Below are 13,588 nucleotides of genomic sequence, written 5' to 3' on the forward strand. Positions count from 1 at the left end.
GCCACGGACAGAGGTTCGCAGCCACGGAGCGGAAGGTCAGACGGGACCAGCAGATCCTCTGCTCTGCTTCCCTGTGTATCCCCAGCCACGCCCGCTCACTAAACCCAGCTCCCGGAAGGAGAGCAGGAGACCCGGCTGGCGTGTGCCACAGGCAGCAAACCCCGAGGGGCACCGGTGTCCGAGGCCCCCAGTGGCAGGGAAAGGATGAAGTGAGACCCCCAGTAATCCTGGCAAGGGACCCACACGCTGCTGTTATTTTTCAAGGCAGGGGCTGTCCATACATTACACAATGCATTGGGGGAGAGGGTCCCTAATTGTGCCTGTTTGTTGCAGTCTTACGAGAGGCAGGTACGTCATGAAAAATCACCCCAAAATGTGTTCATTTCTGCACAGCCCCTCAGACAGGCCCAAACCAGGTGGCACCCGGCACCAGAATAAACCAGCAACATAATCCCTGCTCCAGAGAGCCTCCAGTCTAAACGGGGGGTCAGCAAGGGAGAGCCACGGCCTGACACAGGAGGGGAGGGGGCAGGAAGGTCAGGCCTGGGGACAGCACAGGGGCTTGGCTGTTGGGTGACAGGATAGTGTGGCCCAGTGCGGCCGTTATGTTCTTCTTGGGGGCCTACTGGAGTGGTTTGGAGGTGGCAGCCCCTCTACAGCCTGGTGCTGGACATGCAGAAGTGGCTGAAGGTTTCAATCCTCCTAGAGAAATTGCCTCTTGCGAAGGGATTTCAAGGCAGGGAGGGGGATGGTGGCTGAAGAACGCGACCCCTGCAAGGGGAACTGGGGGTTTCTACTGCACTGACGGGGGCCGGGTCTGTGTGCACTGGAGGCCCTGGCAGGGCAGGTCTCCGCCTAGACCCAGCTTGTACGGGGTCTGGGGGCCAGACGCCAGAGCCAGCCGGGGAGCTGGGCCGCGCTGAGAGGGACAGAATTTGAGCAGCGCAGGCCAGTTCGTTCGAGTAAGCGAGTGCTTCGACCAAGAGGCTCCGCCCTGCCCCGTCTCCCCGGGGTGAGCACAAAGCAAACTGCCCGAGCTCTGCCTCGAAGGAGCGTCCCTCGGGAGGAGGCCCTGCCCTCGGACAGACTGCCCCCCCCCAAGCCTGTGCTGGCGGAGGGCTCCCGAGCTCCAGGAATGAGGCTCTCACACCGACGTCAACAGGAGCTGGTCCAGGCCTGGCATCCGTTAACTGATTCCAGCGACTCCCCTGCTGCGGGGCAGACACACGCTTGGGACCACAGAAGGTGTGAAAAGCACAAAGCCCCATGGCCCCTCCTGCAACGCCAGCTTTTTTCCAGTCATCCGGGACCTCCCCCGCTCGCCAGGAGATTTCAAAGATACAGGAACTCCTCACTTAAAGTCATCCCGGTTAACGTTGTTTCGTTGCTGACCAATTAGGGAACATGCTCGTTTAAAGTTGTATAATGCTCCTTTGGCAGCCGCCTGCTTTGCCCACTGCTTGCAGGAAGAGCAGCCCGGTGGAGCTAGCTGGTGGGGGCTTGGAATCAGGGTGGACCGGCAGCCCCCCTATCAGCTCCCCTAAGTTCCCTGTGCTGCAGCTGCCCCCACTGCCATGTGCTGCTCCTGCCCTCTGCCTTGGAGCTGTTCCCAGAGACTCCTGCTTGCTGTACAGAGGGAGGGCAGAAGTGGGGGGCTGTCAGGGTGTCCCCCTCCCCCCTGCTCCTGCACCCCGCTTACCCCATTGCCATAGAGCAGGGGGGACACCCGGCAGGGTTCAGGACCGAGGGAGCTTCCAGGCAGCAGCTGGTTTCAGCAAGCTGATCTAATTAACAAGGCAGTGTACTTAAGACTGGGGTCAGCTAAAGGGGAAATGCGCCTCTCTCTCCCACACACCGTGTGTCTCTCCGTCTCTATCTGTGATGCTCTCTCCCCTCCCTCCATTCCTGCTGCCTTGTAGAGCATGAGGCTACATTAACAAGGTGTTAACCCTTGAGGGCTCAGCCAAATGCTAGTTCATTTAGCAGTAAGGCATTCCCTGGGAAATATCCCACCCTCTGACTCCTCCACCTCAACCAAGCTTCACAATCATGGCTGTGTACAGTACTCAATTGTTTGTTTAAAACTTAGACTGTGTGTGTGTGTATATACAAAAGACATTATATATATAAAAAAAGTCTTTTGTCTGGTGAAAAAAATTTCCCTGGAACCTAACCCCCCCCATTTACATTCATTCTTATGGGGAAATTGGATTCACTTAACCTCATTTTGCATAAAGTTGCATTTTTCAGGAACAGAACTACAACGATAAGTAAGGAGTTACTGTAATGGCCAATGGCTCTGCAATCTCATCCGCCATCTCCTTTAGCACCCTCGGATGCAGCACATCCGGCCCCACGGACTTGTGCTCGTCCAGCTTTTCTAAATAGTCCTGAACCACTTCTTTCTCCACAGAGGGCTGGTCACCTCCTCCCCATACTGTGCTGCCCAGTCCAGCAGTCTGGGAGCTGACCTTGTTTGTGAAGACAGAGGCAAAAAAAGCATTGAGTACATTAGCTTTTCCCACATCCTCTGTCCCTAGGTTGCCTCCCTCATTCAGTAAGGGGCCCACACTTTCCTTGACTTTCTTCTTGTTGCTAACATACCTGAAGAAACCCTTCTTGTTACTCTTAACATCTCTTGCTAGCTGCAACTCCAAGTGTGATTTGGCCTTCCTGATTTCACTCCTGCATGCCTGAGCAATATTTTTATACTCCTCCCTGGTCCTTTGTCCAGTCTTCCACTTCTTGTAAGCTTCTTTTTTGTGTTTAAGATCAGCAAGGATTTCACTGTTAAGCCAAGCTGGTCGCCTGCCATATTTACTATTCTTTCTACACATCGGGATGGTTTGTTCCTGCAACCGCAATAAGGATTCTTTAAAATACAGCCAGCTCTCCTGGACTCCTTTGCCCTCATATTATTCTCCCAGGGGATCCTGCCCATCAATTCCCTGAGGGAGTCAAAGTCTGCTTTTCTGAAGTCCAGGGTCCGTATTCTGCTGCTCTCCTTTCTTCCTTGTGTCAGGATCCTGAACTCGACCATCTCATGGTCACTGCCTCCCAGGTTCCCAGCCACTTTTGCTTCCCCTACTAATTCTTCCCTGTTTGTGAGCAGCAGGTCTAGAAGAGCTCTGCCCCTAGTTGGTTCCTCCAGCACTTGCACCAGGAAATTGTCCCCTACACTTTCCAAAAACTTCCTGGATTGTCTGTGCACCGCTGTATTGCTCTCCCAGCAGATATCAGGGTGATTCAAGTCCCCCATGAGAACCAGGCCCTGCGATCTAGTAACTTCTCTGGACATACTCCAGAGACTTGATTTTAACCTGCAGTTTGTTCCATCACTGCTACAAGCCTGAACCAAGACTTTGCCATTACTGGATGTAATTGATTCCATTTAACCAATTCTAGCTCTCATCTCTACCTTGGTTCCTTTTATGAATAAACCTTTAGATTCTAAAGGATTGGCAACAGCGTGATTTGTGGGTAAGATCTGACTGGTATATTGACCTGGGTTTGGGGCTTGGTCCTTTGGGATCGGAAGAACCTTTTTTCTTTTACTGGGGTATTGGTTTTCATAACCATTTGTCCCCATAAGGAGCGGTGCTGGTGGTGATACTGGGAAACTGGAGTGTCTGAGGGAATTGCTTGTGTGACTTGTGGTTAGCCAATGGGGTGAGACCAAAGTCCTCTCTGTCTGGCTGGTTTGGTTTGCCTTAGTTTGTAAAGGAACCCCACCCTTGGGCTGTAACTGCCCTGTTCTAAGCAATTTGTCCTGAATTGATACTCTCAGTAGTGTCCCTCCAGAGGCCACATCGTTACACCAGGGCACCCACCGTGCAGAGCATGTCCCTGCCACAGCGGGAATGCCCACCTGTGCCACGCTGCCCTCTCCCCACGTGCTCACCCTGCTTGTTCGTTGCTCCTAGGGGCTGCCAAGTACCGAAAGCTCTTGCAGAAAATCCAGCCCCACACTGTGATTGTGGAAGAGGCAGCAGAGATCCTGGAAGCTCACGTTCTAACCTGCCTCACGCCGGCCTGCAAGCACCTCATCCTGATTGGAGATCACCAGCAGGTAAATGCAACAAAACCAGCCTCCCAAGCCCATCCGCCCTAGTGCACGTCCTGCTACAGCTACCCCAGGATTCCCTTGCTGGGGGACCGCTCCTTTCCCCCGGCACTCCTCCCAGGCACACTCCCCGTGGCACTGCTGAAATGGCACAGCCATCTGTGAGGTAGGACATCCGTCCCTTGGCAGGTCGGCCCGTTACAGGAGATCGGTGGCTGGGAGGGGCCGAGGGTGGAGTTTGTGGGTTTGCTGAGCTATGAAAGGGGAACGGTGTGACGGCTGCTGCTTCCTGCGAGCTGATCCAGGAGCGCAGGAGATTAAAGCGCCGCAGCTCCCTTGTAGCTTTGCCCTTCTGGAACCTGGTCACCGATATCAAAATCCAGCCCCTTCCCAATGGCCGAGCACTGCGTGTCCGGTGGGTGCAGCACCCAGAACTGGCGCCGTGTTTTCCAGCTGCGGCCCAAACCCGCCGATTACACCTTGGAGAAGAAGTATTTCCTCGGCATCTCCCTGTTCGAGCGCATGATAAATAATCAGATCCCCTATGTGCAGCTGCTCTATCAGGTGAGTGACGCTGTCCATGCCTCCGGGAGGGGCCTGGCTGTACCGATGGCTCCCCACGCCCCTCCCTGTGGCAGGTGTAGCTGCTCGCAGCCGCTGGTGACCCTCTCCGGGTGCTGGTGGGAAGGTTGTACAGTGACAATGTATCATCCCCGTCTGCCTGCAGAGCCTCTGAGAGCCCTGGCCTGGTTACGAACGCAGACGGTCTCCGGAAGATACTCGCTCTGTGGCACAACTCTGGGGAGGGCAGACGGTGTCAGGGTGGGGAATAGCGGCGAGTAGCCAAACAGACACCAAGCCAGGACCCCACACGCACGGGGAGGCCTAGGGCTCCTCCCCGGGCAGTATTGACAAAATATGTGTTTCACCAACGCAGCTGATGGGCACAACGTGAACTGTGGCCAGAATTTTCCATGTCCGGGGCCTACTTGTGGGCACTGAAATAAGCGTCTGGGTTATTGAAAGTGCCGAGCAAGAGCCACGCTAACTGAAGTCACTGGGAGCTGCTCGGGGCTCAGCCCCTTTGAGCAACTGGGCACTTAGGGGCCCAAATCACGGGGGGAGGGGGGGGCACCATAGTTAAGGTTGTGACTTGCTTTCTGTTCAACAGCCAGTTTTCCTAAGTGCTCGAAAATCCACAGGCAGACGTGGAGTTTAGGTCAGAAGCGTTGTCAAGGGAACTAGCGTTAATTAAAGAGAAGGAAGACAAAAGTGTCCAGCCAGCAGCAGCATTAGAATAATGTAACCAGGCCGCAGGCGCTTCACCCATTTCCTGAACAACGGGACTGAGTGTGATCAAAGAAAAGCAAGTAGCTGTGATGCTTATTACTGATGCATCAGGAGAGGCATCCGTAACGGAGAGCCCTATCGTAAGGACGGGTGTAAGGAGCCCAGTGGCTGATGCGGCACCAGGATACAGGCCTCAGTCAGACCTGTATCTTAGGGGTATCACGAGAGAAACATGCAGAAAATACACTGCAATTTCTGCACTAACTCATCCAGTCTACACAAACCAAGGGTTTGCCCCCCCACCACTGATTTCAACCCCCATCAAAGTGCTGAACTTCCTTGGAAGAGGGGTCTGAAGGAATGTGGGACACTGGAAAAAAAACCTCATAGCAAATCTCAATCGATGTCTGTCCCCCGTCCCCCGTCCCCCAAACTGCTACCAAAAAACCAAGCTGTGCCCAAACGACAACAAACATTTGAAAACGAGACTCTGCCCCAAACGGCAGAATGTGTATAGACGTGGTCCCCCTGCTAGAGGGGAAATCCAGGTGTAACTATCTCGAGAGGTGCCACCACCCTGCCACAGGGCTGCTGTGTCACATCAGGGCCACGCGTCGAGTCAGTGGCGCAAGTTGGGGTCATTTGGTCAAGTGGTTCCTCAGGTGAAGGTCTCCCCACCCAACAACTGAAATTGTTCTAAAACCCATGTGCACAGTGCGATTGTCAGGGGCCAGCCCAGCTCCGAGAGCCGCTGGCCGACTCCCCAACTTGGCTGCTAGGCAGTTAATGAGCCCCGCTGCCCTGCCTTGGAACTGAGAGAGGGGCCACAGCCTCTGCTGATTTACAGGGCCACCCAGAGGATTCAGGGGGCCTGGGGCAAAGCGGGGGAGCGGACATAAAAAAAGGTGCCACCCGCTGCAGCGCTTGTACTCACCGGGCGGCGCTCCGAGTCTGCGGCGGCGGCAGGTCCTTCACTCACTCCGCGTCTTCGGCAGCACTGAAGGACCCACCGCCGAAATGCCGCCGAAGACCGGAGCGACTGAAGGGCCCACGGCCGAAGTGCCGCCGAAGACCCAGACCACCGCCGGGTGAGTAGCCAGGGAAGGGATTGCCGGCCGTAACGCTTGGTCCTAGAAGGGTGATGAGCCCATACCCAGGCGCCTCCCGAGGGGATGTGCATGAGTTACCCCTCGGCAGCAGGGCCTGGCACATCATGGGGGTAACAGGCCCCACTGCTCCACTCAGCTCCTCGTAAACCCAGAGAATCCAAACTGATGCCTACGGTGCGATGGGAAAGTGGATGGGGAATCCGTCATCACCTCTTCTGAGATGGCGCACTAGGGATCCTAGAGCCCCCCACTCCTGGGGGCTAGTGAGCTGCTGGGCTGGCTTGGTGAAAACCCCGCTCCCAACCCTCCTGCAACAGGCAGATTTCAAGACTCCACAAGGGTTGGAGCATCCAGCCACAACAGTCACCAAGCAACCCCCTGGGGCCTGTCTAATAAATACTGTAACTCAGACAAACCACTAGGTCTAGGGAACGGCTGTTACCATACCGACAGGTCGGTAACACCGATCGTCCCGACCTGGCAGCCGGCGAACAGAAGTGGTGGATAGACGGAGCAGGGCGGCTGTACCACGTGCCAGCTGCTGGTGGGGGGTGAGAACAGCTTTAGGATTTTGTTGCTAGATGCAGGCCCATCAGCCCCATCGTACCGTCTAGTTGCCTTTGAGGAATGCTCCAATCCCTTCATCAAAGAGCTAGCAGCTGCCAGCCCGAAGCAGGCGGAGCTGTAACAAACGTGGAGCAAACGGTTAATCCACGGCCAAGGGAGGTTTTTTAAATAGTTACCAAAGAATAACTGTGACTCTCAGCTGGGTGTCCCGTTCTTGCCTCAAACAGCACCGCATGCGCCCAGAGATTTCCCAGCTGCTGGTGCTGCTCTTTTACAAACAGCTCAAAGACCACGATGCCGTTGCTGAATATGAACAGATCAAGGTAGGTGGAAACATTTCCCGTAGCTGGGAAATCCGTCAGCCTGTGCCACGTGACGGAGCCACCTGCCAGCCCGGGCAAGAGTGTTCGGGGAGGGCGGGGGGAGCGAGGGCGAGCTTATTACCAAAGGGATTCTAATTTATTAGATGCATCCCACTGAAGCTGTTAACAAGCCCAAGGTAGAGCAAGAAACCAACTACAGGGCTGGTTGCCCCCATCCTTCTGCCATGGCTCACCGAAGGAGCCTGCCACGCGCGCCTCAGGGCAGAGTTTATTTATCAGTCTAGGTTTCCTCTGGATCCAGATGAAGCCAACGGGACCGGCTAGTGGAGACTCTGTGACTGGGGCATTTGTGAAGGCAGCTCTTTCTCCCCCACTTAGCCCTGTCAGGCAGCACTGCAGCCCCCCGGTGCGGTGAATGGGGAGTTGCCCACGGCTGGCTTGTTTCCTTCGGTTTGTTCTCATCCTCATCTGTAGGGCTGGCTGGAGAATGCAGGGGGAAAATATCCCAAAAAACATTTGAGGAGATTTTGAACGTTCAGCAAGTTCTGGCTGCTCGGGAAGCTGGAGGGAAACAAAGGAAACGTCCTCAGTTAACCATTCAGGGAGGATTTCTGCAAAACAATAGAAATTTCAAAACTTTTCTAGCCAGCCATAGTCATTTTTCTGTGTGTGCTCCTAGGTGTCTGGTGTGGGGGGCTCTTCCTTCTGGCTGGGGAGGCCAAGGGGAGTTTTAATGGTTAACTAAAACACACACACACACACACACGCTTTGAAGGAAAAATAAACACCTGGGGTGCCCTAAGCACTAGATCATCCTTCCTCCCAGAGGTAACAGGCTCCTTCGTGCTCATCCTCTGCACCTTGGTTTTAAACATGCCTCGGACCTGTAATTCTATGCTACTGCTGAGGTGTGACCGGCAGCGTCAGGAAGTGGGATCTGAACCCGTCTCCATGGGAGATGAGCTGCAAACCAGCAAAGCCCAGTGACCCATATTTAGACTAGTTTCTCCTGCCTACCCCGAGGGTTAGCGGTAGTTCAGTCTTTGCATGGAATTCCTCTTCACTGCTCCTGGAAACGTGCCCTGTTCTGTAGCCGCCAGTAGTGGGCAAGGTGCTTCACAGGGGACTCAGAAAAGAGGCCAAACGCTTCTGCTCTAGCACCACCTCAGACGCTGCAGGCGGGACGCCATTCGCAGCCCACAGTAACAGCAGCAGCAGTGTGTTTCTGGCGCAGAACAGGCGCCCATTCCCTCCCCTCGGCTGCGGCTGAATGAGCTAGTACCACCTGTAAAGCTCTTTGGGACAAAAGGGGTTAAAGGAATAGCAAGGGTTACTGGATCCCAGCTCCTTTGCCTCGGGCGGGACAGCTCTGCCTCCTCCCAGTTACAGATTGGGTTAAACATGCAAATATTAGCAGTCACTTCATTTTAAAAAATGCTCAGGGTGCCAACTCTCCCTGTCTGCAGGGCGTGGAGAGCAGTGTCTTCTTCATCCAGCACACAGCGGCCGAGAGCCACAGCGCTGACTCCGAGAGCTACAGCAACAGGTTTGAGGCTGCCTTCCTTGTGTCGCTGAGCAGATACCTCCTAGAGCAGGGATACCACAAGAGCCAAGTCACCATTCTGACCCCCTACCACGGCCAGGTGCTGAAGATCCGCACGCTGATGAGGAGCAGGGACATGGGAGACGTGGCTGTCCATGCCGTGGATGACTTTCAAGGGGAGGAGAATGACATCGTTCTTCTCTCGCTGGTACGAAGCAACAGAGAAGGGAGGATTGGTTTCCTCCAGGATAAAAATCGGCTCTGTGTGGCTCTCTCACGGGCCAGGAAGGGCTTCTATTGCATTGGAAACCTAGCTGGCATTGCAGCTGGCTCCAACAGCAAACTGTGGAAAGATATTCTACGTCTCCTAAAGAGAAAGAAACTTACGGGGGAAGGGCTGACACTGGTGTGTCAAAATCACCCCGATACCAAGACAGTGGTGAAGGAGAGTTCGGACTTCAGTAAAATCCCTGACGGAGGCTGCACGCTCCAGTGCCAAATCCGGCTGGAATGCGGCCACCCCTGCACGCGCCGCTGCCACCCGTCCGACAGGGATCACAGCCTGTACGTTTGCCAGTTCCAGTGCTCCAAGCTGTGTGAGCTCAACCACAGGTGTCCGAGAAAGTGCAAGGAACCTTGCGAACCTTGTTCCGTGGAAGTGGAAAAAGTCATTCCAAAGTGTGGGCACCTCCAGACCGTCCCCTGTCACATGCCAGCTGATCACTGGCTCTGCCAGGAGCCGTGCAAGCAGCTTCTGGAATGCAAACACCCATGCACACGCCGCTGTGGGGAAGCCTGCAGCACCTCCAGGTGCAAGGAAATGATTGACATCACTCTGCCCTGTTCTCACGTAATGAGAACTGACTGCTACAAGCAGAAAATGCCTCCGATCTGCCCTGAGACATGCAACCAGAAACTTGAGTGTGGACACCACTGCAAAGGAAACTGCTATGAATGTGTGCAGGGCAGGCTGCATGTCCACTGCCGTAACAAGTGCACGAGGGTCCTTCTGTGTTCCCACCAGTGCCAGGAATCGTGTTTTGAGAACTGTCCTCCATGCAAGAGAAAGTGCCCCAACCAGTGCAGACACAGCCGCTGTGATAAGCCATGCGGGGAGATCTGTTTTCCCTGCATACAGCCCTGTTCCTGGAAATGCAGGCACTACCGGTGCACACAGCTGTGCTCCGAGACGTGTAATCGCCCCCGCTGCAGTGAGCCCTGCCAAAAATCACTCAAATGCAGCCACCCCTGCGCAGGCCTCTGTGGAGAGCCGTGTCCGCCCAAGTGTCGCACGTGCCACGGAGACGAGCTGGCCGAGATTTTCTTTGGGGCCGAAGACGAGCCGGAGGCCCGTTTCGTGGTCTTAGAAGACTGCGGACACATTTTGGAGGTGCGGGGCCTGGATCGCTGGATGGACGGCGAGCCAGACCATGCTCAGGCCCAACACGTCCAGCTGAAGGTGTGCCCCAAATGTGCGACACCCATCCAGCATAACACGCGTTACAACAACGTGATCAAGGCCATCCAGCAAAAAATCAAGGAGATCAAATTGAAGATTCAGGGAAACAGGGAAGAACTTGAAGCTGGAAAGCGGCAACTGCTCCTTCGGCTGAACAGCGACCGAGACCTCGTGGCCTGGGCGGGTATGGAAAGAAGCATTCTGAGCACTGTCTCCCGTCAGAGCCTTCTGGACTTGGAGAACACCCTTAATTTCTTTGCAAGTCTCTCCAGACTGAAGCAACAAGCGAAGAAGTGCACAGCGGCGAGAGAACGCAATCTGAAACGGAAGATTGAGGCTGTGGAGCACTGGATCGGCAGAAACAGACACGCCTTCACAGCTCAGCAGCTCAGGGAATGCAGGAATGAGATCAAGAGGATATCGTACCTGGGAAACATCTTTGAGCGGCTGAGTGGCTACGAAAACAAACAAGCATCGTTCTCCACCGAGGCTGTGGCACTTGCTACTGAAGCCATAGGCGTCCTCCAGCGGCAGGACCCTTTCACCCAGAGTCGGGAGGAATCTCTCCAGAGGGTGCTGGAGAAGATCGATGCGTGGCTTCCTGCTGCAGGACTGCAGCTCTCCGAGGCAGAGAGGGTCATGATAACAGAGGCCATGCAATTCGGCAGGGGCCACTGGTACAGATGCCCTCAGGGCCATTTGTACACGATTGGGGAATGCGGCCGGCCAATGCAGCAGAGCAGCTGCCCCGAGTGTGGAGCTACCATTGGGGGGCAAAACCACGCTCTCACTCGGGAGAACGTCGCCGACGATCAAATACTGGAACCCGCTAGCGCACAGGAGCGAGAACCACGTCTACAGGATAGTATCTTAGCGCTGCCCAGCTCCAGCGATCAGCCATGGTCGCCCACCTGCTGCCCACCCAGCCCCCACCCCCCGCCGGACTCACCGCCCCCTCGCCCGCCCATCCCCCACCCTCAGCCGGTCTCATCACCCCCTGAGGCACCCAGCCCCCACCCTCAGCCGGACTCACCGCCCCCTCGCCCGCCCAGCCCCCACCCTCAGCCGGACTCACCGCCCCCTCGCCTGCCCAGCCCCCACCCTCAGCCAGACTCACCAATGCCTGCCAGCCTTGCTAACCCCACACCCACCCAGCCCCCCCTGCCAGTTGGCCTTGCCAACCCCCTGCCTGCTGTCAGGCACCGCAGGCCTCGAACCCAGGCCCGTGGGCGTGCCAAGCAGGAGCCTTACTCTTTGCGCCACCGCGCGGCAAGGCAGGGAAACCGCTGCTAACGCTCCACCTGCTGAGTCAGCGGGGTCAGGTGACTAGCAGCAGACGGCTGATTAGACACCACTGGGCATAAACCTTCTTGCTCCTGTCCCACCCCTTGCTTGAGCAACCTGCACCAGGCCTGGCGCTGACCGGTCCCCGACAACCGAGTTCCTGGCTCCTTGTTCCTCACCCTGACCCCAGTTATCGACTCCGGCTTTCACACCCGACGTGGCTTCTGACTGACTCGTCCCGGGACCCTTGGCGGGATTCCTGTCCACGGCCCTGACTCTGCCCTGAGCTCTGACTGCCCGTGCATGGGCCCTGACAGTTTGCTCAGACCCCCTCGGTCTCTTCCCCTGAACGGAGTATGGACACTGCTGGGTCTTCCGCCACACCCACGCCCCAGGGGCCTGTGCGTCTGCAGGAACACATCACTGTCCTCCAGGCTGAGACCCAGAGCCTGAGAGATCACATATGGCAACTGCAGACAGGAAATTTCTCCTTGCAGGTGCACATTGCAGCTCTCAGAGCAGCTGCAGGGACCACGTCTCCCCTTGTGACACCAGCTGGGTAACCAGCCCTAGATTTCCGCTCGCAGAGATACCATGGCACCATCGGCACGTTCTGCAGGTTTATTACCCAGTGCAGACTCCTGTTTGTGCTCCAACCCCAGGAATATGCCGTGGACCAGGTCAAGGTGGGGCAGCTACTTAACTTGCTTACCGCGGAGGCCCTTGCATAGGCTTCTCCGCTTCTAGAGCAAGACCACCCTGTGTTGACATGCTGGGCTTCTTTCCTGCACGCATTTGCTACCATTTGTGACGAATCGGCTAAAGCCCACATGGCAGAGATTGCCTTACGTAAGGGGGTGGCCCCTTCCTGTGTCACCCAGACAGCATCTGGAATGATGTCACACTCCTCCATCAGTTTCAGTTCAATCAGTGTGATGAATTAAGGACGGGCTGACATGGGTAGACGCTCCTGCCAAGTTGGCCTTTACTTACTACAGAGGCTTTTATGGACCTGTGTATCAGGACAGACACCAGGCTCCATGAATGACAAATGGAACACAGGCAGACTCTGTCTACATTCTGCATCTGCCCAAGGTTCAGGCCTCAGACTCAAGGAAGCCTGGTCCTGGTCAAGCCCACGCAGATAGATGTGGTGCATGTCTCCAGGCATGTGAGTGTGCCGGAGATGGGAAAACCTGTTTCTACTGTGAGCAAAAAACCAGTCTGTGGTAATTTGCAGAGAAATGCTAAATCTTTTTTTTTTTTAAATAAAGGTTTTAATACTTCAGTTTTAGCGAGGAATAGAAAGAGATTTGATGTCTATTATAACAGGAGTTAAGTTTAATTTTTTTTTTTTACATGGTTTAAGCATGACTTGCTTTATTCTTTTAGTGGTAAAAATGATGTCTGAATTCTGTTTGCATATAAATAGTATTAACCGCCTCCGAAGTCAAAGGGGGATACAAGAGATCTTTCAGCTGCTTTGTGCAAGGAATTCAGCACTAAGAGCGCTGCACAGCCACCATGAGCCGAAGCAGGGAGAGAGAGAGAGAAATTAAACTTGTTTAAAATAATGAAAAATGGAGCAGTGACAGTGAATGGTAGGGTTAGGGCCTGCTTAGATATGGATAGCTTATAACTGTAGAGGTTTAATAGTTAAGATAGTTTTAGGTGGTTACGGCTAGCGATAACAAGGTGGTCATCACAAGCAGTCACAGAGAAATCCAAAATGGAGGTCTGGGAGTGATTCAGCCAACAGCAAGTAGGGAGGCTGAGGTGAAATAAAGGTCACTCCAAAACCTGAAGGGAGAGGTCAATCAGGCAAGATGCAAGTCGTCAATCAGGTCAGCCAAATAAGGCACAAGTTTTCAATCAAGTCTAGCTTTGATTGACAGATAGAGGGCTTAAAATGATTGGTGGGAATGCTTAGGATTGTAAAAATAACCAATC

The 13,588-nt window shown here is 54.7% G+C and overlaps 1 protein-coding gene across 1 annotated transcript in view; it reads left to right on the top strand.

Annotated features, from left to right (window-relative positions):
* LOC112113239 (NFX1-type zinc finger-containing protein 1-like) overlaps positions 1–11,647 on the top strand; it is a 36,169-nt gene extending 24,522 nt beyond the window's left edge. Inside the window, exons 2-5 of the mRNA XM_029913419.1 lie at positions 3,924–4,069; positions 4,517–4,627; positions 7,257–7,352; positions 8,819–11,647. Of these exons, the coding sequence (XP_029769279.1) occupies positions 3,924–4,069; positions 4,517–4,627; positions 7,257–7,352; positions 8,819–11,647 (3,182 nt within the window). The remainder of the gene's footprint in view (positions 1–3,923; positions 4,070–4,516; positions 4,628–7,256; positions 7,353–8,818) is intronic.
* Positions 11,648–13,588: the final 1,941 nt, after the last annotated feature.

Source organism: Terrapene carolina, unplaced genomic scaffold (assembly GCF_002925995.2).
Source record: "Terrapene carolina triunguis isolate 2854851 unplaced genomic scaffold, T_m_triunguis-2.0 Scaffold58, whole genome shotgun sequence".
Lineage (NCBI taxonomy): Eukaryota > Metazoa > Chordata > Testudines > Emydidae > Terrapene > Terrapene triunguis.